This window comes from Ischnura elegans, chromosome 7 (assembly GCF_921293095.1).
Source record: "Ischnura elegans chromosome 7, ioIscEleg1.1, whole genome shotgun sequence".
In the NCBI taxonomy this organism is placed as follows: Eukaryota; Metazoa; Arthropoda; class Insecta; order Odonata; family Coenagrionidae; genus Ischnura; species Ischnura elegans.
The window spans coordinates 3,100,094-3,123,814 of record NC_060252.1 but is presented as its reverse complement, the minus strand read 5'-3'; the positions used below and the strand labels follow the sequence as shown (position 1 = coordinate 3,123,814).

At 40.7% G+C, this 23,721-nt stretch overlaps 1 protein-coding gene across 4 annotated transcripts in view; it reads left to right on the top strand.

Annotated features, from left to right (window-relative positions):
* LOC124162447 overlaps positions 1-23,028 on the top strand; it is a 64,611-nt gene extending 41,583 nt beyond the window's left edge. Inside the window, exons 1-3 of one of the 4 annotated variants that reach the window (XM_046538988.1) lie at positions 7,357-7,507; positions 17,036-17,231; positions 21,175-23,028. In XM_046538988.1, coding sequence (XP_046394944.1) covers positions 17,061-17,231; positions 21,175-21,405 — 402 coding nt within the window. In that variant the 5' untranslated portion in view covers positions 7,357-7,507; positions 17,036-17,060 and the 3' untranslated portion in view covers positions 21,406-23,028. Of the gene's footprint in view, positions 1-7,356; positions 7,508-8,581; positions 9,102-17,035; positions 17,232-21,174 lie in introns of those variants that run through there. The other 3 variants (XM_046538987.1, XM_046538986.1, XM_046538989.1) reach the window with 3 other exon arrangements.
* The last annotated feature ends 693 nt before the right edge of the window (positions 23,029-23,721 follow it).

Here is a 23,721-nt window from a genome sequence, read left to right as displayed (position 1 = left end):
CATCGGCAATTTTTATTTAAAAATTTTATTTCGTCAGGCTTTAGGGTAAGCTTTTTAATGCTCGTGGGCTATGTGATGTCTTATTTAGTGTCAAAATTAATAAGAATTTACTCTCATTAACATCTCAAGGTTTCCAAGTAAGTACGAGCCACTTAACAATGCTGGATGCTGGTGGTGCGTGAATTAGCCGTGAGAATCTCATTTTTCGCAGAGTTATTTAAGTGGCCGAGTAAGTTTTGTAAGTTCTCAATGGGTAAATAATACTATATCATGAATTCTAATTACCATGAAAAACTCACAACCGACAAAAACTTTGTCGGTCGTGAGTCTTTCATGGTAATTAGAATTCATGATATGGTGTTATTTACCTATTGAGAACTTACAATTCATTCGTATCAAGGTTCTCGCTACGGTCGGTAGTTATCGATTGTGTTGCGTTCGATACATTTTTCGATCGTGCGAGTTACGATATAACTAATTTCGACCTAATCGATTGAGATTAGCCTGAGTGCCGTGTTCCTGCGCGCTATGTATCCAATCGTACGTGCTTAGTAGCGGACATTCACATGCTGCGTACGCGCTTCGTCGACAGGCCGCGAATGGTATGTATCCATTGACGAAAAGCGACGGAGCGGCACAGTATCCCCTTAGTCAATGGGTACTATGTACATACGAATTAGATACGGAGGGTTCTGTGCCGTCTGGGATGTATTTCACCCAATCACAATTTATTTACTTCCTCGTCATTACACTTCTTTTAATTGCACCCAGCTCCATATTTTTATAACAATTTCCTAACTTGTTCCTCTAATATTACATTTGCATTTGAATCCTACGTTCACGTTCCATGGTATGCTATTTTCGTCTGCTACGGTGCCAATGGCATAACCTTCCGTTGATAACATTTATACGGAACTTACTTAATGACAACTATATTACCAAATCGTGAATAAATAGCATTATACGGAACCAATATTTAAAAAAAGAAACTACGATCTCAAGGATAGTTTCAATAATTCATTCCAGCAACAACAATCTCCATCACATACAAACTTTATTGTGATGTTGTAATATTGTTTCCTTCGATTCTGTAGGTACAGCATTACTACCACACATTATATAAGCATTGTCAACAACTTATCCAATATCGTTTATCTTAATCTAGCAATAAGTCGTAATTTCCGCAAATAAAAAGATTGAGAATGACGACAACAAACTGTGCCAATGAGTCTTCACTTGTTTTTACCCTTCTTTCATTGGTGGAGACACGTCAAACTTCGGATATATTCGGATTTTCCCTGTTTGGGAAGGAAGGGGAACCGTACCGACTGGTTTGAAACCGACGACCTTACAGAATCGCTGAAAGTGTCGTCGTCGGTGCGGAATCCGTTGTCGGTACGGTTTGATGTCCAGTCGGTGGGCTTGAAAGGGAAACCGACCGGTGCGGCACCGACGAAATACAGAATACGGCCCCTGGTTGCATCGGAATCATAACCCACAGCCTCGGGAGTGCGGTAATGGCCCCACAATATCCATATGGACGTGCTCGAAGCGGTGGGAGGGTGTGGGGAATGCACCAATAGGGGACAGCACATGGCGTGTTATCTTCGCGCGCTGACAGAGGAGGCACTCTCTTGCCCAAGAAATGCAATCCTTCCTCATCAAGGGCCACAGGTAACGGGACCATTTCCCCCCGGATGGGACAGGCCGTGAAGGGAGAGGAAGACTCGTCGGCGTAACTGGGAGGGCGCAAAGGGGCGGGCTTACGAAGTAGAAACATCACAGTATAGGGCCACTTCACTCTGCGGGAGTATTACTTGCCGCAGGACGAGCGAGGAGGAATTGGAGCGGAGCAGCTCGGCGAGTTCGCTGTCACCCTCCTGCGCTACCGTGAGTTCATCGTGACTGACGGCGGCGGTGATTTCCTCGATCCGAGAGAGGGCGTCGGGCACTAAATTGTCCTTTCCAGATAGATGACGTAAGTCCACGGTGAACTGTGCGATGTACGTCAGATGACGGCACTGTCTCGGCGATATTTTATCGTTCTTCTGCCGAGAGGCAAAAATGAGGGGCTTGTGGTCTGTGAACACACAGTATTCGCGGCCTTTGACCATGTGCAGGAAATGGCGCACAGATTCGTAAATGGCCAAGAGCTCCCCGTCATAAGGGCTATAATTTTGCTGCGGCTTGGTCAGCCTGCGGGAAAAAAATGCTAGAGGTTGCCAACCTAAAGGGGTCTTCTGTTGGAGGGCTGCACCAATTGCAAAATCCGAGGCGTCCGTGAAAAGGGCCAATGGTAGAGTCACGTCCGGGTGTGCGAGGAGGGCTGCATTCGCTAAACTGTCTTTGCAGGCGTCAAACGCTTGCCGTAACTCCGGTGTCCACGAAATGCGGTCCTTCCCCTTAGGCCCCCCGCGAAGCACTTCACTTAAGGGCGCCTGAAATTTAGCCGCGCCTGGTATGAAACGGCGGTAAAATTTCACCGTGCCCAGAAATTTTCTTAAATTCTCCACCGTTTCTGGCGAGCCATAACCCGTAATCGCGTCAACCTTTTCCGGTAAAGGCGTGTAACCTCTGCCAGACACACGATAACCGAGAAAATCCACCTCCGGCTGCCCAAAGAGGCACTTAGATGGGTTGATGACTATCCCGTAATTACACAATCGGGCGCACAGCTGGCGGAGGTGATCTTCGTGCTCCTCTGCGGATTCCGATGCAACCAGGGGCCGTATTCTGTATTTCGTCGGTGCCGCACCGGTCGGTTTCCCTTTCAAGCCCACCGACTGGACATCAAACCGTACCGACAACGGATTCCGCACCGACGACGACACATTCAGCGATTCTGTAAGGTCGTCGGTTTCAAACCAGTCGGTACGGTTCCCCTTCCTTCCCAAACAGGGAAAATCCGAATATATCCGAAGTTTGACGTGTCTCCACCAATGAAAGAAGGGTAAAAACAAGTGAAGACTCATTGGCACAGTTTGTTGTCGTCATTCTCAATCTTTTTATTTGCGGAAATTACGACTTATTGCTAGATTAAGATAAACGATATTGGATAAGTTGTTGACAATGCTTATATAATGTGTGGTAGTAATGCTGTACCTACAGAATCGAAGGAAACAATATTACAACATCACAATAAAGTTTGTATGTGATGGAGATTGTTGTTGCTGGAATGAATTATTGAAACTATCCTTGAGATCGTAGTTTCTTTTTTTAAATATTGGTTCCGTATAATGCTATTTATTCACGATTTGGTAATATAGTTGTCATTAAGTAAGTTCCGTATAAATGTTATCAACGGAAGGTTATGCCATTGGCACCGTAGCAGACGAAAATAGCATACCATGGAACGTGAACGTAGGATTCAAATGCAAATGTAATATTAGAGGAACAAGTTAGGAAATTGTTATAAAAATATGGAGCTGGGTGCAATTAAAAGAAGTGTAATGACGAGGAAGTAAATAAATTGTGATTGGGTGAAATACATATGTATAAGTTGCGCATTCCAAGTGAGATAAAATGATAATATTGCGGTAAACCTCATACTTATTAACAAATATCTTCTTTTATCGTCAAGGGAATCAATGGCTGACGATGAAATGAAATATAGTTGCCCGTTACAAATGAAAGAAACTGATACCGTTGTGGCAAACTTCATACTTAAATAAAAAGATCTTATTTCTATGCCGAGAGAAACGCCAAATTGATGATTGAGTGAAATAACAGTCGCCTATTCAGAGTGATATAAAGTGATAACATTGCGGCAAAACTCATATTTAATCAAAAATATCTTTTTTATGTCAAAGGAGCAAAAAAATGATGATAGAGAGAAATAAAGCCTATTACAAGCGAGTGAAAGTGCGTTAACATAAATGAGAGAAAGTCATTATATGTTAGCAAACCTCATTTTTATTAACCATTATCTTATATTTCTGTCAAGGTAATTAATATAGATGATGACACAGTGAATTATAGAGGCGTATTCGAAGGGGCAGAAAAAGATAACATTGGAGAAAACCTCATTATTTACTCGGTGATGAGGTAAAAACAAAATAAAACGTACAATGCGCACCGGGGAATTCATGAAACCCACTAGTCGGTGGCCGTACCGACACCTCTTTGCTGTCGGTACGGCTACCGACGATCTCCCGTCCTCTCGTCGGTGCCGCACCGACCGGGTTCGTACAGAATCGCACGACTTCTTACCGGGAGTCGGTGTGACGTCGCACCCGACGAATCGGTGCCGCACCGATCGGTTTGGAGTTACAGAATACGGCCCCAGGGTCGCCAATTCGAGAGCCAGCTCCTCCAGCAACTGGCAGATCTCTCCGTAGGCGTTCACCTGCGGACGACGGCTTACCACCCGGCCTCAAGTGGTTTCGTGGAACGCCTTCATCGGCAGCTGAAAGCCGCCATCCGCAGCCATGAGACCGAGGGTTGGGTGGATATTCTTCCGAAATACCTTAGTAACCTTTACCCTTTCTTTACCACGTAATTACTCCCGTGCAGAATTGCCATCAGTGAAGTATAAAAAAATATGCAGTGAGGCATTTAATTAATTGTATGAGATTGAGAAAAGTTTAAAGTATAAAAATGAAGTTCAATATATCCACGGCGACACTGTAGTGATATTTTTGAAATTATTTATCGATTTCATTTCGCAAATAGTTTCACATTAACGATGAATAACGATATTGAACGAAGATATATCGATGAAAGGCTGTAGCGTGGGCATTAACAAAAATTCAAGTACTTAAAAATTATCTGATTATTTTCGTAGATACAAAGAGAAGAGTACTAATGAAAATTAGTACGTACTAATTCTCATGGGATAATTATTTTTGCTAAAATGATTTTATGAAAGAAATCGAATTCACATCTTGACGGTTGGTTACATTGGAGCCTCAAATGCGATTTGCGAATAGTGGACCTAACGTTGACTACGAGTGGACAAATAAACAATGAAGGAGGAACATGAACGCGACTGCAAGTGCCGAAGTAACGTGCCTGGCAATTATAATTTCTAACAATTACTGGAGCATGAAGTAAACTATACTAAGTTACCTGATAAAATGCTGAAAAGAGTAAAACATAATTCAGTGGCTAATATAACCAGAGAGTTGCATCATTTTTTGTTGTGACGCCATGGAGAGACAATACTTTTTAATAAACTTTATAACTGAAATTTGGATCCCTCAACCTTTGTTAAAGTATAGCGCTCTTTATTTACAGTGTTTCCATTGAAAAACTCAGGCGAAAAAAGTTTGGGAAAGCAGTTATTAGGATTCTCGTTTGTTAAAAAAATTTACCTATGAAAAACGGTTTGCGTCAAAAAAAGCACTAAAGTATTGACGACGACTGTGCAAAGTTTCAATTTCCACACTCAAAAAAATCGATTTTGAGGTTTTGTCCAGCTTTTTTCGATTTCAACCCACTGTGCGGCGTCCCACGGCCAAATTTGCATAAAATTTTGATACAGCTGACGCGCACCGTCTCCCACGGTCAAAATTTCATCCAACTATCTTTTGGTCCTATCGTTTGGACCAAACTCAGTTTGGTCCAAATGGATACGACAGGTTCTAAATGTTCATCCAATTGTTACACGCTCGGCTCAGCGCCTACGATCAGCCGTCCTGTTGGCGATCGAGGTCGGTGCGTGCGTATAGCGTAAACGGGGTGAGATTGTCCCACGGTCAAATTTGTATCAAAATATTTGCATCTAATGTTGATAACGACAAAGGACGCGCACTGTCTGCCACGGTCAGAATTTCATCTGACTAGCGTTTTGTCCAATCGTTTCTATCAAACTCAATTTCATGAACATGCATACATGTATGTTCAAGCTCAGTTTGGTCCAAATGAATAGGACAGGTTCTAAACTACCATCCAATTGGATGAAATCAACCAATCACTGGGCTTTTGACAAAAAAGAATTGCCAAGCGCTGACACACTGGTTAAACTTATTTATCGTCGGCATGAATATTATAATTGATGAATATTAATATAATAGATACAAAAATAAACTTTGTTGTATTCCACACTGTATGCTTTAAGAACCCAGCCGGTTTTGACCTTTTCAGGTCATTATCATTATCGTTTACCTCATGGTTATGACCAGAAAAGGTCGAAACCGGTTGAGTTTTTTCATATGTACTGTATGGAATGCTAAAAGCTTTAGTTCTGCGTTCATTGTCGTCTACTTCATCGCCTGGTGTGATCCTAAAAGTAAAAATGAGCAAAAATTGGTCAGAGGTGAAGGAAACTATCAACTAGGGAATCCGTAATAATGAGTTCATATTTAACAAGAGGGAAATGATCTATTAAAATCGCGATACAATGAGGGGTGTTTTGGAAAGAATAAAATGTTTACTTAAGGTATCGAGGCCGAATTAAGGCCAAGTCCAACACTCTTTCCTTTTTCTTTTTTTCGCCTCTTTAATTTCAAGGGGCCTGCTCAGACAATTTCTAACAGACTTCAGACTGCTAAAAAAGACAGAATCCTCCACTTTACAAGGTTAAAGATTTGTATAAATGTCGTCTTTCGTTTGTTTTCCATCTTTTGGTCCTAATGAGATGCATCGTGGGAGACCCCATCCAGTTGTATTCAAATTTTTGGACCAAATGTGTTTGCATCAAAACTTTTGGTACAAAAATTTTTACGCAATTTTGACGGTGGGACACCGGCTTTATAAGTAGGGTTCTTGGACCTGAGGATGGGTTCTGAGGCTATGACCGGAAGGAAGGCAAACCAGAGGCGCGGTTTAATCGGGGAGCGCTCTGTGTTGGCCGCAGTGTCGTACGCCGCACAGTCTTCATTCGCAGTTGCACCATTGCTTTCGCGTGACGCGCTGCGGTCACCATTTGTCCTATCACGCTGGATTTTTATTTAAATAAAAGCCTATGTAATTTGCTGGATCAGTTTTGGGGACCATTATTCTTATGTCCCGTCCCGTTTTCCTGTAAAGTTGAGTTAGAGCCGGTGGGCACTTAAAACATTCGCAAAATTTCCAAAAATCTTATAAAATGATGTTTTAAACGTCATTTATTGCTCTGGCTGCTGACTTCAAAAGTCATATGAAAAGACGTTTGGAGCATCAAGTGACTCCATTATTTAATATAACTAAGTGAATTTTTAATTTCGCCGCCATCTTGGACCCCACCATAAATTTGAGCGGGTATCAGGCATTTCCTATACTTTACAGGGACCACCTCTTTTAATCCACTTTTCAATGAAATCTTTCGTGCATCGCGTTTTTTTCCGGAATCCGTTGTGGACTATATATTGTGGAAGGCTATCAGCCACTCCGCAGCGGGGCTTGTTATTACGTGTGCCTCCCCCTCTCCGACCGCCCTGCTCTAAAATAAGACGGGCCGAGGGAGGAAGGGTTGGCAGCTGGCGAGCAAAGCAGAGCAGTCACAGGCAGAGCGGAGGAGACTATCGTCCCGTCGAGCAACAACAACCACAATCCGAGGAACAGCAAGAAAAGGCGAGGAAACATCCAAGTAGGTGCTCATGCGTTTATGCGGTCGCCCCGAACATCGACACGAAAAATGGCCAAAACCCTCTCACTTCTATTTATAGTGCACTGTCAGAATTATTAAGGCGTGCTCAACGGCGACGGAGTGTGTTCATTCATTTGTTTGCCGTGCGATGTGGAGTATACCCGGTGTGCGATTTGCATGTCTTTCATCAATCACGCCTTTAGTTTTGTGGTGTGTTGTGCTAGTTCAGGGGCGAGAAGGGGTGGATGATATGTCCCTACAAGTGATTGAGCTATCGATATTATATCTCTGATATCATGGAAATCGACAGTCAAACATCCGATATATCGATAGATATCAATTGAAAATCCAATGTACTTGGAGTTTCAGAGGATTTATACTTTGGTGACGGAATTAGCATCCTGAAAGCTGAGCGAAAATGCTTCTTTCGTATGAAAAACTAAGTGCGTAATTACACCATCCGCCAACGAATAGTTATACTGAGTTGGGTAGATGTAAGACACATTCGCTATGAAATGGGCGGAACAAAGAGCAAAATGCGTATAATTTTTTTTCAAACCATCCGAGAATAAAATATAATTAATTGACGGTGCGTGCGCGTGCACACCTAAGGTCTCAATGGAGGAAAGCCTTCCCACTCTATCGCTACTTCATGTTGAAAAACTAAATCAGAGGGGGCAATCGATGTATAATTGTCTAGTGAATGCATCATTTATAAGGCTCAAAATTTTATGTTTCAGTGGCTAAGCCCAACCTTTATGAGCATAGAAGTATCGTTCTCATAATTATCAATGCATGTGTTATGGCGTCTCGGCCATATTAGTTTTCTCAACCATATCCGTTTGTTTCTGTGTATCGCTCGCTGCCGTTAATGCGTGGTATTGAGGCACGTGACGAAAACGCGCTCAGAGTCCTTCCGCTGAACACACGCGTGTCTACTTCTAATTGTCCTTTGCGCACCTCTGAGATCTTTTGACATTTTTTCGTTGCCACTAATAAATATAATCAGTTATTAATTATAATTAACCTCGCTTTCTCTTTATTCCTGTCACACATTGTTATTCATCACGGTATCCGAAGCACAGCATGAGTTTGCTTCTTCCATGCCGTAGCATTACAGATATGAATTCAGCATTCTTACTGTTCTCCTGCGAAGTAAAGACCAATATTTGCATTAATTGCGAGATATAGCTCCGTTTTTAGGCAAAACCTACAGGTAAACATGTTGGAAATAAAAAAAGGTCAGCCGGATGTCTGTTTTTCCTCAGCTCCGAAAACTTGACTGATTGTACTTGAGTTTGTTGATAAGAGGAAGGAAGACAATTGTCTCACGATGAGCGTACAAATCCAAACTTTCTTCCGAATATGCCGTTGGTTTTAATTGCCCGGGCGTCCACCTTCAGCTACGGAAAGGCTGCTTACCTCATGATTCTGTGTTGCCTTTAGCAACGTATTATGAGACACTCTTTACTATTAGGTGCGATCGTCGCTAAGTTTTCAAACTGCTGCCCATAAGATCGAGGCTGGCTGGAGGTTATTGGTCGCATGTCGACTCCCTCTCAGCCGACACCAGTCTCTGCAGTCCAACATGGTGGTAATCAAATAACTCTATTTCTGTGTCTAGCGATCGCGTGGCTATTATTATTATGTGCTTCATTGTGATTCATTTGCCAATTGATCCGATATATGGGGTGTAAAAATGGGTCGATCGCGGATGAGGCTACACCATTACTCCTTATCTCAATTTCAATATCACTTCTCGAGCACTAGCTGCATGACGTGCTGCTTCGCATTGCACGTCGGGCAAATTGATCTTTTAGTCTCACTTAAGTGGAAGGAGTTGTGATGGGTTGGGCTCTCGTAGAGAGAGTTGGGAAGAGGGCTTTCGTAGCGGTGTTCTGCATGTGCGAATGAAATGCATGTCTCTCTCTCTCTCCACTGCGGTGGACCGCCAAATCAAAGGAAGGCTGGGTCGGGTCTGACTCTCAGCTGCGAGCGGCAGAGGACTGCACGAGAGGGAATACGTGATCACATGAATGGTGCCCGCATCGTTGCTTTCAGAGTCTTCTGGATAGTAGTGCTCTACACTAATCCCTCATAGGGTTATAGTGTAGAGAATAGTAAGAATTATAGCTATGTAGTGTAGGTATAATCGGGCATTCGGAGGACTCTGTTTGCTTTGGTCCGCAAACGCTGCAGATGGAAGTGGAGAGGAAGGTGGTGCAGTGGTTGACGGACATTCTGCTGATAATTTATTTCTTGCTTCTCCCATCGCTACTTATCCTGCTTCCCAAACAACAAAATTAATCCATCTCTTCCATTTTTTGCTTCCCTATTTTAATGCTATTCTTTTGACTTCTTCTCTTCCGCTGCATACTAATGTCTTGTTTTCTTTGTGCTTATTTTCATCTGATATTTAACCATTGTCCTACCCATGTTAACCATTCTGCAGGATCTTTTTCAAATCCTTCTGTCTCTGCTATGATGGTTTTGTCTCCGGTAGATCTTACATGTTAATTTAGATAGGCACGCCCGAGGCCTTTTATTGTATTTCAAAAATGGCTTTCTCGATGTGAACGTTTCAAATTACTGGTGACAATTCGCAGCTCTCTCCTTTCCTAATTATTGCTTCTTCACAGCTGGGTCCTGATTTTATCACCGCTACTTAATATCTTGTATTTTGAATAAACTGTGGATGATTCTCCGGTCATTGTAATGAACCCCAATTTGTTTCAGGATTCCAAGCATTGCGTTCCAGTCCACGTTGTCAAATGTCTTCTCTAAGTCCACGAACGCAACGAACGTTGACTTGTTATTTTCCATTCTCTTCTCTATTAGTTGCGTATTGCTTCCCTTGTGCCTTTGTTTTTTTCTAAATCTGAATTGGTCCTCATTCAAGTACTCTTTATTGAATTCTTCTATAGATTGTCGGAATGAAAATATCGTGGATACAATATGAATCGAGAAGTTCACTTCGGAAATGAGATTGCAAGGAAACATCTCAACTCAATTTCAATACCTCGAGTGCGCAGTTCGCCGCTCTAATTCTACAGAAGAATGACAAATGGCGTAGAGTCCGCGATGATATTTTACATGTGCGTTCCGAATCTCTATAGCTGATTTTTTCTTTAATTCAAACTTATATTCATTGCTAATTTTTCCCATAGACCTGCCTTATGAGTGAGTTCGTGTGTGAGAGATGTTTGGAAGCCCCTGGAAATTAGGCCGACAGTGTTTCGTTGGTGCACGGCGATTGGCATGCATCTCGGGCGCCAGCTACGATTGAAATTTGAACAATGATGAGACTCACTGAGTGAGCATTTGAAATAGCAATACATATTTGAATGAGATTTGCTTGGCGATTGAAGAATCGGTGGCTTCCACCTGCTAACTCATTTATCGATAAATGAAACCAAGAAATATTTTTAATTTGTTTGCCTAGCTTTGTTGTAATTTCAATGGTAGAAGCACATAATCTATTACATTTATTTCATTGGTACATGTAAAAAAGCACACGAGTCTCACGTTTACACGAGAAAATTAGAGTTATTTGGGATGGGTGGGTTTGTGTGAAAGAATGACATTCTGAAGGAAACTGCTCATAAATGCCTCGACTCTTGCTGTGGAGGTTGCGAGGAGGATGCTGGGTAACCCGGGAAGTGGACATGCATTCTGCTCTCTGGTCTGCAGAGTCGGTTGGTTGGACTTAAAGTGGCGAGAATATTGGACCCTAAAGAAAGGGTTCCAGCTTCTCCGCTCTCTCCTAGAAAATATACTATCTCGTTGATTTGAGAAAATTATTTTTTATTAGATTTGGTGTTCTTAAGGGACCTATAATCGATTCTATACCACACCCACATCGATTCTATTCCCCATAGCATATTTTAAAACGTTGTTATCGAAAATACAAATACAATAGCCACAGCATCACCATGATGTTTAAAATTCTTACCTGCTAAAAAAGTTTAATCAATTTAAATATGAACTATTTTTTTTATGGAGGACTCAAACATTCTAATAACACAATTATATTTAGCTACCTATTAAACCATTATCCATGGTTAAATGTCTTAAATGATATGGAGAATGTACGACTTCCAATGTCACCGGAACATAGGTGATCTCTAGGAACAATAAAAATTATTATTATTATGGCAATAAATTTATTTATTTCACTACAAACTCACTTACAAAAAATCTTCATATCCCTTCAAAAGCAATAATGTTTCAATCATGGGTTCAGCTAAATTATTTCTTTAGCACTCGCTTCCACCTAATACGGCACCTTATGATTCCTTGTAGGCATTAACCGCTCTCGTGTACCTTTCGGAAGAGCGTCAGTTTCTACAGGACAAACTGCTCCACTTGCTACCATGTTTCGCAAATTAATCCACACGCAACCACGTTTGCAAGTATTCAAGATTCTATGAGGTTTACAGAAGTAAGGGGCAATTTATTGGACATTATGATTCCTTTTCGGCATTCACCGCTCTCGTGTAACTTTTGAAAGAGTGTCAGTTTCTACAGGGCAAACTTAATCCATCTTTTCAGTTGTACACAAAAACATTGCATGCATTTTGATTTTAAAATGTATTTTAAACATACAAACTTCTTAGATTTAATTATGATACAAATTATAAACTTCAAAAGTGTTGAAGCTGGGTATTTTAAATACAGGCATTTTAACAAATGACAGATGAAAGCCAAAAGGATGCCAGTAGATGAGCAAATAAAATGGGGAACTGCATCAATCTAATCTCACGATTGTTGACTTATGATGATGATGAAGTTAAAATATTATCTGAATTATTTAAGCTCTATGCAATTAGTGTTCGGCTACAAGATAATTATTTTAAGTTTAGATAAAGTTATAGACCCCACAGTAATCAACAATAGTGGTCTTGATTGAAAATAATGTTCAAATAACTGAGAAATATTTGACAGGCCTTCTTCAAAATGTATTCCCAAGAAAATCTCTCCAAAATACAGAATGGGTGAAGAAATTACAACACCGATCAGTCCATCCCCTAAGATGTTAGCTCTGCCCTACTACCCCGACGTCTAACCATCAACGTTTCGCCAAGCCATCACAGCGGCCATTTTATTTCCATGAAATTGCAAAATGTACTGAAGCCTCAGGTTTTCCTGTAACATGTTGAAGATAATGAAGCACCATGGCAGACGTTGGGGAAAACAAGCTATATTTTATCGCTTCTGCGTCCATGTTTCCAATTGAGAGGAAAGAGTAAGCGTTGGGTGAAGTGTATGCTTTGACATTGCATGGAAGTTTTCTTTTCACCTATAATAGGTACTCATAGATGGTAGAGGCAAAGTAGGTCACCGCTGCATGTGAGCCTAGGGAGACTGTGTCACTGGGCACTGGAGTCCCAAATAAAAAAAAAGCTAGAAAGTCCAAAACGATAGTCAAGAATTTTTATTTATTGCCTTTATTTGCATATACAAACTTGGTCCTTCTAAGCCATATGGCTTGTCAGAAGGTTCCAGTTATTCAATACAACATGTGGCACATTGAGAGCATAGCATTTATATTACAAGTTTCAACTTCAACTTTAGGGGCTTTTAAACAAAACTATGATAATTAAAATATTTTGTACATTTCAGATTAAAATAAAGAAATTACAAGTTTACAATATCACTTATTAACCAATCTTTCACATTTCTTTTAATGTCGGCCAAAGATTCTCGGAAATAGTTTTAAAATTTCACTTTTGACCAGCTTTTTTTGATTTTGGACCATTTTGCACAGAGGTCCCAAATCCAAAAAAGGTGGTTGACACTCATTTTTCACTTTCTACCGAGGTATTTTAGAAAGTACTATTCATATTCTACTTTATATGGTCTATGATATAGGCTAGTGATAGATATAGACAGTGTATACTGGGGGGATTAGCACCCCATACTACAGCGGGTGTAAAAGCAGTGCTGATGGACACAGACTGCTGTAGCCTGTGGGTGGCCCATGTCGGCACTAAAGATACCTCCGAACGATGAGCCAATGACATCTTAAGTTCCTCTAAGGATATAAGCTCGGAGGTGCGAACACGTTCGGAGGGGCACAGGTGTATATGCGACTATCTATCTGCAGCATTGTTCTATGGACGGACTGTGGCCCTTGAGTTTGGGACAGGATTTCCTGGATCAATGAGAGGCTGTGGGAACTCTGTGTGAGCATTGGGGCAGAGTTCGTGGATCTTCGGCCGGTGCTTAGATCGTGCCGGGCTCCCCTTAATTCGTCTGGGGTGCATTATTCCAAAGAGGCGTCGGAACGGGTGACTCGTAGGATTTTTGAGCACTGTAGGTATTTTTTAAACAAGAGGGTAGTTCATCTAGCGGGATTATCAATGATTTAATTAAAAGTATCCTCTGAGGAAATCCACAATGCGAAAGATACAAGAAAGTAAGCTCAGGAGCGGTAACGCTGGACAATAGTGTCATTATTCCCAAAATGCGTGCTCCAGAGAAAGAAAACATGTCAAATATTATTAGTACTCCCAGTAAAATTCACTCGCCCAGTACACAAAAGCTTGGAAAATAGCCATCCGAAACTCAAAGTAAAATATATGACATTAATCTTGTTGTAGTCAATTGCCATAGCATTAAAAAAAACAAGCGCGCCGAAATCTGGCATATTTTTACAGGACGCAGACGTGGTCATGGGGACAGAGAGCTGGCTTACAGAAGATATATACGACAGCAAAGTTTTTCCTTTAGGATATAAAATTTACAGTTGCAATCAATGCAATAGAGCAGGTGGCAGAGTTTTTATAGCAGTTAAATCACATTTACACAGTGCTGCCCATGAAATAATTGACAACAAAATAGAAAGTGTATGGGGTACAATTAAACAATGTAACAAAAGGAGTATTCAAGTTTGCTCTTTTTATAGACCTCTGAACTCCAATGCTGATATTATTTACCAATTAGAAAATCAAATGCCTGCATTTACTCTGTGAGACAGTAAAAGTGTAATACAGTAGAATCCTGATTTAAGGTTTTTCAGGGGGGACAAAATTTAAAACACTAAATGAGGACCTGCCATTTTTTTCAGGTTTTAGGGTCTGTAATGATTGAAATGGCTTTTTATGAATAAAAAGTATTATTTTACGTAACTAAAAGGTGCTGCATGCAGCAAAAAATTCATTGATTAAGTGTTCTCAGTGGTCTCGATGAAATTTTAAAATTTTTTCTGTAAAAGTGACATGTAGGTGACTATAGCATTTCTAATCTAATAAGAAAAGGCGTTAGTAGGTACTAAAAAAATCGTCATTGCATCAATAAAGATGAGTGAAATAAAGGGACAGCGGAAGACCACTAATTCCGAAATTTAAACTACCAAATATGTGGTAAAAGGGAGGTTTTCTGGATTTATACCAACTTAACGTTTTCTGTTGCCTCGGCAAAACGAATGATTTATTAGCCTTTAAAAAGCCTCCTGTGCGCACATTTTGGATTTCGAGGTAATCCAAAAAAGGAGATTCTTATTTCTAGTATGCGTACAAGTCGATGGTGATTCAACTCGATGATGACACCAGATTCATTGTCATATATCCATGGCCTCATGCAGGTCGAATGGAGTCGGGAGAAGTTGCTTACGCGGCGCGCTGATCACCTTGACTCCGACTCACCTTGTTTCTCGGCAGCTTTTAATGAAATTTGGTTGGACCTTGAATAACGATTAGCCAAACTTTAAGTTAAGTGAAAAGGTTTAATCTTCAACAGAACTGGATTTCATCAGAAAAATTGTCAGTGCCTCTGGAGTTTGGCAATTTCGTAAGGGTTATGATGTCGAAGTCAACCACCAAGGTACGATATTAAAGCTTATTGTTGTTAGCAATATCATGACTTTCTTGGACAGTCGTAACTTCCTTCATGGCTGTCAGCACGGATTCCGAAAAGGTAGATCATCCGAAACACAGCTCATGCTCTTTCTTCACGACATTCTCAAATCTGGTGAATCAAAAAGACAAGTTGACAGATTATTTCTAGATTTTAAGAAAGCTTTCAACACGAAACCTCACTACAAAATTTTATACAAATTACAGTCATGCGGATTAAACGAAACAGTGGTAAACTTGATACATGACTTTGTGAATGATCATAAAAAAAGTAGTTCCTAACGTAGTTAAAGTAACATCAGGTGTTCCTCAAGGAAGTGTGAACGGCCTCCATTAGTTCATTATATACGTTAATGACATCTGCTCCCAAATTAGCTGTATAATATGTTTATTTGCTGATGACACTATCATCTATCGCAAAATTAGTGATCAGTTTGGCTATGAAATTCTATCATCGGATTTAAACAACATTTATTTGTGGAGCCAAGAGTTGGGACTTGAACTTAATATGAGCAAATGCATGTCGGTGCATTTTTTTTGCAGAGTTCATCCAACTTCAACCATGTTTATGCAGTGGATGGTATTGACATAAAGGCAACAGATGAAGTGAAGTATCTAGGAGTAACGATTACCTTGAACCTCTCATGAGGAATATTTGTGGCATAACTCTGAAGAAATTAGGATTCATCAAGCATATTGTGGGAAGAGTTTCAGAAGAGAAAGTTAAAGAAAGGTGCTATTTCGTACTCATCCAACCACACCTTGAATATGCAGCAAGCATATGGGATCCAGTGCAGAAAGACTTAATCTGCGAACTGAATAAAATACAAAGAAATGCTTCGCTGTTCGTCAAAAACTTCAACAGGCGCGCAGACAGCTTTACCCAGATGTTAAGCGAATTAGACTGGGAGCCGCTGGTGACCTGGAGGTTACGCACTAGTCTTAGATTGCTTGAACAATTGAGAATGGATATCTTTAAGAGCGACACGGAGAACATAATATTAGAGCCCCACTATATTTCCAGTTCTAACAGAAGCAATACATAAAGAGAGATGTTTTGCTGAACGTATAGATATGGGAATTCATTTTTCCCCTGACCCATAAAGGATTTTAATAAATGCTAGTCCTAACTTCGTTAGAGAACTTCATTTTTATGTGTAAACGGCTAGTGTCCCAACACCCCATGCCACACGCCTGTTAGGCGGCTTTCAGAGTAGTATGTAGATGTAGATACAATATTAATAGATATATCTTCGCTCCGAGCCATGCAATGAACCCCATTAAATTGAAGAGCAGCACCCAAGTGAAGTCATGCTCTGTTGTGCCAATAGGAGTGATGCTGACCACTCATGTGCATGGAAAAAGATATTGGAAAATATTCTCCGCAAATCATACTTTTGGAATAATATCGCAATTTTTCTATCAATCAGAATCTGGGATCCTTCCAAGGAAAGTTTTAAGCAATTCAAAAAAGCCCTCTTCTCAAAATAGAGAAAATATTCCTCTTTGCCAATTCAAAATTCAATAAAGTACATAGTACGTAACACTCGGATGGCCCATTCATGGTTCAGCCGTTATCATCCACCAGGGAATATGGCGACCTTGATTCGATTGTGTAGAGTTGTCTCCATTCCCAATTGATTCTTTCCCTTTGTTTGGCTGTAATCGGAAGAGTGGGACCAATTCTTTCAATCCAGATGGCTGCCCACCACATGGATGCTGTTTACCCAGAGCCACTCTCCCGACTCCACTCATCACAGCTGCAGCAGCAGCTGCAGCACCGCCGAGCCATCAGGAAGAGCCCACGGCGCAGTGGGGCTGCCACCGGCAGGTATCGCACACAGCCCGTCACATTTGCTGAGATTAAGGTACATTCTTACTCATTGGCCACAGGAACATAAGCAATCCATGCCCAGTACGGGCGGTCATCAAACAACTTTTTTCGAAAGTCAAAGTTCGACATATTACAAAATGTAGCCCGACGTACCAAATGAACAGAGAAAAAATTTTGTTCATGTAGGTTGACATCCTACGGTTGCACCAGGGCCGTTTATGTTAAGCTTAGGCAACCCGCAACACATTCTCTCTTTTTACGCTATTTCGGCGATAAATGTCGTGATTTTAATGATTTTTTCCAGCCGATTCTGCACCAGTCATGTATGAAATAGTCGAGGTAAGCAACATAGGTCGAATAATAACGTTTATTATACAATCACCGGTATTAAAATGCAAAGAAACGTAAAAAACTTTGAAATTTTCTTAATTAATGGTATATATTTTAATTTGGTGTACTCGTATGGGCATTATCGCACTAATATGACCCTACCGTTTATATACAACAACATTTTTCCCCTCTCCCATCCTAGAGTAAGGATCTCCTCGTCTCCCACCTATGAACTAAGGTCAACGCACTGCTCAGGCTACATCGTCTACGAAAATGACTCCGTGTTCCAAATTTTGCAGTTCTTCACCCACCATGAGAGCAGGTGCCACTCTGGCTCTCAGGGAGACCCAGAACTCGCCACGTGGAGGGCGCTCCAACTCCAGCTTCTCCCATTACTACCCACCCTTCAAGTCTTATGACGTACCAGTTAAGATGCAATCTTTTTTGTATCCAAAATTGGTGGAGATAAATGGTAATTAAACAGATTGGAAGGAAGTGAGCTGCTGAAGGCTATGTAAATACAAATTAAAACAAAGTAACATTTGCCGGTATCCTCTCCTTTTTCTCCATTTCCCCTCTATTCTCCTTTACTATATACATATTCCCTGTACGCTATTGATGAATTGTCTTGTACATGTGGATGGCCTTTCGCAAGGTTTTGTGAGGCAAGGATTTCGTGCCGAAGTGATTTTTTTAATGGAGAAGCAACTAAAATAACCAATGAATGTATTGACACGGTCTTCAGTTGAGAGTCATCTCTTTGGCGCTCCTCGACAGATGTTTGGGAGATATCTTCCCACATATGAAGATATTATGAAGTATTACTAATGGGTGAAGATGGAAAAGATGCAAGAAAGATGAGACTTTGATCAATCGGTCCAGGAGATTGCCCATGTTGTCGCCGACAGAGTGGACCAAGTGTAGAACGACGCGTCTGGACCTTTAATGTCGAACCGCGGCATCCTCATGGCAGTTTAGAGATACAACACGAAATGTAAAAAAATTATGAAGAGCACAAAGAAGAAAAATTCCTCTGTTGCCCATCGAGACTTTATTAATTTAAGGAAGATGTTAAAATTTTGTTTTATTTTCCTCAATGTGTCTTCCAAAATTGGCCTAGTGTATTTGTAAGCCGAAGACGTAAATTAAAAATGAAGAAGTATCATTCCTTTTAGACCAAAGATCAACCGGAGAACTAGTGATTGGGACCATTGATTGGAAAACCACAAAAAAACATTGGAAGAAGGCTGCCAAAGAAAAAAATGATAAAAACGGAGGAATCATTTGAAAGTAGGCCATCATTTGCCCAGAAAATTGGTTCTAAATTCAAGTCTTAGTGCTCTAAAGTTCAAAATGACTCGCCGCCTGTGCTCGGCGACGAATGGCAACCATCCTCCCGCCCATCCTATAATAGCTCGGCGCGCAACATCCTGAAGCTGCCTGTGACCTGCCAATCGGTGAAAAGGCACAACGTAGCCAGCGGTTTGCAGCAACCCTCGTGACTGGAGCGTTTGAAGACGTCGGCCAGGTCACACCTGAACATGCATCGATGATTGTCGACCGGAAGAAAATTGCGCGACAAAGGAAGAAATACAGAGAGCTTGCGACTTCAGAGGATATGGAAAAGCTTAGAGATCAACCGAGGATAGCATTGTTCTTCGAGGGAAGAAAAGAGAAGACGAAAATCAGGGAATTGTGCAGCAACAATGAAGTGCGCATCACGACATAACCGAAGAGCATGTAGTCATCCTTGCAGAACCCGGCGGGGTTCATTTGGGACATGCATAAACTGAAACAGGAGAAACAGAATGGCTCGGAAACTCTATCCTCGAATTAGTTGAAGCTGCTATAATTGACACGTCTTCCATACGGTGCATCGGTTGTGATGGATCACATTCGAACACCGCGACCGGCTGGAAGGGAGGCGCTATATGTTTTATCGACGTGCGTCTCGGGCGTGCCTTATAGATTTAAGTGCCTTCTGCATTCAGATGAACTCCCTCTTCGACTTAAATTGGAGAAATTTGATCGGCCAACGACGGGACCAAATATCTACATTGGGTCAATTGGTCGCCAACTAAAGACCTGTGCGCAGCTACCTCTAATGAAATTTCAGACGATTGATCTTGGTCTACCTGATCCTGAACTAAATTCATCTTTCATCAGCAAATACCAAAATTATTCGCTGGACATGGCTCGTGGTATTTCCAGGGGATACATCCCATAAGAGCTGGCTGATCGCGATAATGGGGAAATGAATAACAGCAGATGGGGAATGACGGCCAACAGATGATCCGCGTTTACATAGAAACAAGACGACCAACAGTGGCTTTGAATTCAATAACCGAGACTATGATGAAACTCTATATTCCTATGGGGTTCACAATAAAGAAAAATTGGAAGATTACAGAAGCAGAACACATCTGGGAAATGCTTAAGAGAATAAGACAATTCCGTAAAAAGTAGAGTTCTTGAGAAATTCATCCAGAGCAAAGCGTTCTTCGCTCATCCAGAAAACAACCTCATTGGTGAATGATGAATGGGTCGAAGCGCGAAGAGTAGCCTTCCAAAGGATATTGCAGGCAAGAAAGACCTATTCGCCAGATGAAGGCATCAGGGCTTTTCACATCCCTGACCAGTGTATTTATATCAGTTCATAGGCGGGCCGTAGGGAGATGAGGAGATCCATACTCTAGGATGAGAGAGGGGAAAAATGTTGTTGTATATAAACGGTAGGGTCGTATTAGTGCGACCATGCCCATACGAGTACACCAAATTAAAATATATACCATTAATTAAGAAAATTTCAAAGTTTTTTACGTTTCTTTGCATTTTAATACCGGTGATTGTATAATAAACGTTATTATTCGACCTATGTTGCTTAACTCGACTATTTCATACTTGACTGGTGCAGAATCGGCTGAAAAAATCATTAAAATCACGACATTTATCGCCGAAATAGCGTAAAAAGAGAGAATGTGTTGCGGGTTGCCTAAGCTTAACATAAACGGCCCTGGTGCAACCGTAGGATGTCAACCTACATGAACAAAATTTTTTCTCTGTTCATTTGGTACGTCGGGCTACATTTTGTAATATGTCGAACTTTGACTTTCGAAAAAATTTGTTTGATGACCGCCCCTAAATTGCCCAGTGTTGTAGTCAATAACCTCTTGAAAGCACTTCGTAATCTCTAGGAAGATCCCTCGTTGTTAAGTACACTCTCCAAATCTTTTTTCGTTTAAAAAAAATGCATCTTAAATGTCTATGGTGTAAGAGACCATATCAAAACATGTTTCCATGGAAAGGAATCAACCAACCTCCAAAAACAATTATCTTAATATTCCCCTAGACACAATTGACAGTTGAGGACATTTTAGATACTGCAAGATTTCCATACTTTTAAAAGCAAACCTGTAATTTATTTTCCCAAACCATTACTTATTAAAAGTGTATCTTTATAAATCCACTCGCCGGAGGAGAGTGAAGGAACTCAAATGGCTGAGGTAGACCAACTCCCACAGCCACTGGCATTAAAAACACTTCCACAATGAATAAAAATTCCTTGAGCAAATTTTGTGTGTTTCTGTTCGAGCGATGTAATTTGTACTGTTCTCTTCCAAGCATCTTTGTGTTGTATTATTCCGTAGGAGGTGGATGAGGAGGCGCTGATGGCGGACAGTGATGTGCGAACGGAGAGGAGCACAGCTGCTGCCTCATCTGTGACAGACCTCAAGACAGCATGCACCATGGATGCAGCAGCGCCTCTGCCTGCGCCGTCCACAAACATGATGCGTGATGAGCGCAAGCAGCAGCAAGATGAACAAGGAGAGGGGGATGAGGGTCGGAGGAGACAGCAGCAGCCCAGGCCTTCCGTGTGACCGTGTGCACTGCGGGAACTCTCTTTTTCACTCGCATGCGATCGTCACGACGTGCGTGACTTCCTCTCTCTTGGTGGAGTGGTGCGTGAGAGTGGTGGGGTCGCTCAGGGGCAGAGTGGGGGACTCATCCAAGTGAGCCACCGTCTGAGCCACTACACGGACACTACGCACTCCTTCCTCACTCTCTTCTCCCAGATGCATCTCTGTTTCTGGAGACATTTGCAGCCAATCAGGGGACAGACTGGGAAGGCGATTATTATGATTATTGGACGATGCATTTTTCAGCTGTGAGTGTTGCTTCAGGGAGAGACACAATTGTATCCAAAGGGTGACAGATTTTACTGTCCATTACTACTGATAATGGAGAAAAATTCTTTCTTTCAATCTCCAATTGCCACCCCAGAAATTACAGAAAATTATTCAAGAAACATGATGGCAAAAGAACTTAGGTGGTTTCTAAAGTTCCTGTCACTCGAGAATTAGATGGAAAATTCTGAAATTTTATCATGTGTGACTTGAAGTATAGCTATAACTGAATATTTTATTGCTTTCATGTTGCTCTGAAGTTGACCATCCACTTCCTATATAGGAAGTAAATTTAGAGGTACAGAATGATACACTATTAATATATCAGTCCATAGTGTTTCAGCATGAGTATAACTTCATCCAAAATCATTTAACAATAGAGGATTGCATTGGATATAAAAAATATTACCCATTGTGCCGATGAATTTGCAAATATAGGAAAAATTCAAATCGATTTATAAATTTAAATTCATCTCATGAGCAAAATTTGTTCTGAACTCTAGGAATGAGTACTTATACAGCAATAAGAAAACTTATAAGATCTATTCAAAGACAGTAGCGGATATGGGAAAAACTCAAGGAGGGGGCACAAAATAAATCTTGAACTTCCTTTACTTTTACCGTAATGAAAAATAAGTCGCATGCAAATTTTATTTAAACTGAATACACACTTACACAAGACAATGCCATCTTATGATATAAAAAAGTTACAATTGTGGCTCTGAAATGTTAGGCAATGGCGTTGGCCCTGCAAGTGGGGGTGCACTCCCCCTTTGCCCCCCCCCCCCCCCCTATCCATCCGCCACTGTTCAAAGATGAGAAATTTAGAGATGATTTCAGGACTCAAAGTCAATGCAAAGAGTCTGGCATTTCCTTTGGACTAGATTCATTGCTTAACTTATATACATAGGTAGAATGAAATTGCCAAAGAATGAGATTTGCCAGTCATAATTTTGAACCCCACAAAACGCTTGACTTTGCCGGTCAATAGGCTATTGAGGTCATGGTAGAGTCGATGACATACAATTGGCATTGGGAGGTAAGCATCCATTTATTCCTCCGTATTTTATGAATGCATGTATGTATGTATCAGCTGTTAGATGCAGTCACTCTGATGAGAGGCAATTCAATAAGATTTTGGCCTTGAAGAAAGTTACTTGATGCAAAGAAAAACTAAATTTCATAAAGCAAACAGAAGCTCTTTTATTTTCATCCTATTTTGAATATTTTATGCATGTACAGCCGTTTTATTTATAATCAAAGCTGAAGGTAAAAAAACGCCAAATAGGTAATATCGATGGCTAAGTTCTAGCAACACGTAGCACAAAAATAGCAGATTTTCAGGAGAGCAAAAAAACTATTAATATGTATTTGCTATTTGCACACTGAAATTAAAAACCAAAAGTTCATAAAATTGAAAAAAGAAGCATTCATTTGCAAACAAGAAGTTGTTTTTTGCTTGTATTTTATTTTTTCAATTTTATAACACTTTGTTTAAGATGCCTGTTTCAAACCGGCCAAATTTGTTGTTAGAACTTAGCCATTGATATCTTTTGTTTGCCTAACTCTGTATTTCAGGAATAAATTTTCATGGACAGAATCGTTTGCATGATGCTGAATTAGTTTGGACTGATATTCAACAATTTTTTTTAACCTCATACGCTACATTTATTTCAGTCGAAGGAAGTGCATGGTCAAATTAAGAACTCAACAAAAGCAATGAAAAGGATGCAACTGATTTGTTGGCTTACAATTAAGAGGTTCAAAAGCATCTGAAATTTCAATGTGATTCTGGCGAGGTAAGAAATTTAAAAACCTCAAAAAGTTCTATGTATTTACCTCATTTTTATAGGCTTTCTGTAATTTTTAGACAGCCATTGCAGAATCTACCAAAAAAGTTTTACTGTAGTCTTAGCCCACCTATCAAAGTAGAACCTGGAACTCAATAACCATTTGTCACTATGACAATTTGCGCACAATCACTAATGGAAGTTGTGATTGTATTTGTAT